General features: G+C 32.7%; 1 protein-coding gene and 1 long non-coding RNA gene across 2 annotated transcripts in view; one reads left to right on the top strand and one right to left on the bottom strand.

The window, feature by feature from the left end:
- Window positions 1-1,797, top strand: part of CNTN4 (contactin 4) — a 281,651-nt gene extending 279,854 nt beyond the window's left edge. The window contains exon 21 of the mRNA XM_019504718.1: window positions 45-1,797. Within this exon, the coding sequence (XP_019360263.1) occupies window positions 45-145 (101 nt within the window). The 3' untranslated portion in view covers window positions 146-1,797. The remainder of the gene's footprint in view (window positions 1-44) is intronic.
- Window positions 645-1,812, bottom strand: part of LOC109288958 — a 6,478-nt gene continuing 5,310 nt past the window's right edge. Inside the window, exon 2 of the long non-coding RNA XR_002095264.1 lies at window positions 645-1,658. This is a non-coding gene — a long non-coding RNA (uncharacterized LOC109288958). The remainder of the gene's footprint in view (window positions 1,659-1,812) is intronic.

The following is a 1,812-nucleotide window of genomic DNA, read 5'->3' as shown; positions in this document are numbered from 1 at the left end:
GACGAATCTTGCTGTCCTTACTGTTTCTTTTCTTCTTTTCTCAGATGCATATGCTAGAGGATCTGGGTCTTCAACTTCAAATGCTTGTACGTTGTCAGCCATCAGCACAATAATGATATCCCTCACAGCTAGATCAAGTTTATGACAAAAATTACATGAAGGACTTCTTGTTTATAATATAAGCAACATTTAGCTAGTTGTTTTGAAGACACCCAGTACTAAGTAATATTGTGGTTCAAGTACATCTTACTACTGGAAAAAATGTTTTATGCTTCTTTAGGAATGGCATTATACAGTACTTCCTCAAAGCAAATATAGCTTTGTCTGAAGTTTCCTTGGAAACTCTGCAATGCACTGAAGACATCTGTAATATGATGTTACCAAAGCAGTTTACATATGTCCTTATATGCATATTTTTTATTATATATTTAGTGTTTTATAGAATTTTTTAAAGTTAACATATGATGTAGATATTAATTTTTCCTCTGCTATAAAATGCTATGGACGACATGATCATAAAAATATTGTTTGGAATTTTTTCTTTTAGGATGAAGAGTCCAAAGTTGTTTGCAGTAAATTGGTTGCAAATTTATTGTACAGTTTTACAAGGGTGTACATTGGCAGAACTGTTTAGGACTTGGTTCTTAACTCCAGGCAGCTGTATTTAAATGGCCGTTATGATGATTCTTACGTTATATCAAGTGCTTTTAACATGCAGATTATTTTTTTCACTTTGGAACAGGTGACTAACCAAGACAGATTTAGGTAACTGTCAAGAACAGCTACGATCTTGAAAAATTACATAGAATTTTTGGTTGTTTGTGGACTATCGTACATATAGCCAATAATTTAACAACACATAGTGGGATTTCATTTTCCTGTATTGAAGTAGCTTTATCTTTATCATAAATAACATTTAAATCAGATGTTAAAATTGTTGTTACTTTGCTGCAATCTCTTCCTCTAGTAGCATCAATCTAGTCATTACAGCAGATGAAGGACAAGAATCTGACCCTAGCTAGTTTGGTGAAAGTTGAGTGTAATTCCAGCTAAATTGGTGATGTTACTCTGGACAGTTCACCAAGGAAATTATAACATAACTATGGCAACTCTAAAACTTAAAATGAACACCAGTTTTCTATGTTTCTTTTCCATGTACATTTTAAATGCGACTCATAATTCTTCATAATTCAGTTGCAATCTTAAATTGGCTTACGTACTTGCACTTAGATCTAGGTGATTAACTGAATCTGAAAAATGTTTCTCATTGCTCATATAGCTTTCTCAAGAAGGATTTTTTTCATGTTAAGTTTCAAGGTCTCTTTGGGTGTATGGTCCCACAATAGTTGTGTGCTATGAAGTTTCTGTTCCTTTAGAAACTCTCCATAAAAGTCCAAGGTCTTAGTAGAATCACACTGGGAAATGACAGCATCCACAGCAAAATAATTCTTCTTTAGAAAGGAAATGTTTATTACTATGGGGTTTTTTGTAAGTTCACACAGACGGCATAATGCTAGTAAAAAGGCTGGAATTTTCTATAAAACTTTTCAAGTTGAAATGAGCTGCAGTGGTTTATTATTATTATTTTTCCTGATAGCTTGAATTTGCCTGTAACTTGTCTTTTTTGCTTACAAAACAATCCAAGTTAACTTTTAAACCTTCTCAATATATTTATTCAGTAACTCATAATCGGGATTCCACTTGTGTAAAAGTCAGGGGTGTTAACCAGAGAAATATTGTCAGTATTTCAAGCTGTGTTCCTTTCTTAGTTTGATATGGTTACTTCTATGTAAAAAACAAAAACAAAAAAAC

Source organism: Gavialis gangeticus, unplaced genomic scaffold, assembly GCF_001723915.1.
Source record: "Gavialis gangeticus isolate Ggan-Ray unplaced genomic scaffold, GavGan_comp1, whole genome shotgun sequence".
Lineage (NCBI taxonomy): Eukaryota > Metazoa > Chordata > Crocodylia > Gavialidae > Gavialis > Gavialis gangeticus.
The sequence above is the reverse complement of the archived record's forward strand: the minus strand, read 5'-3'. Positions and strand labels throughout refer to the sequence as shown.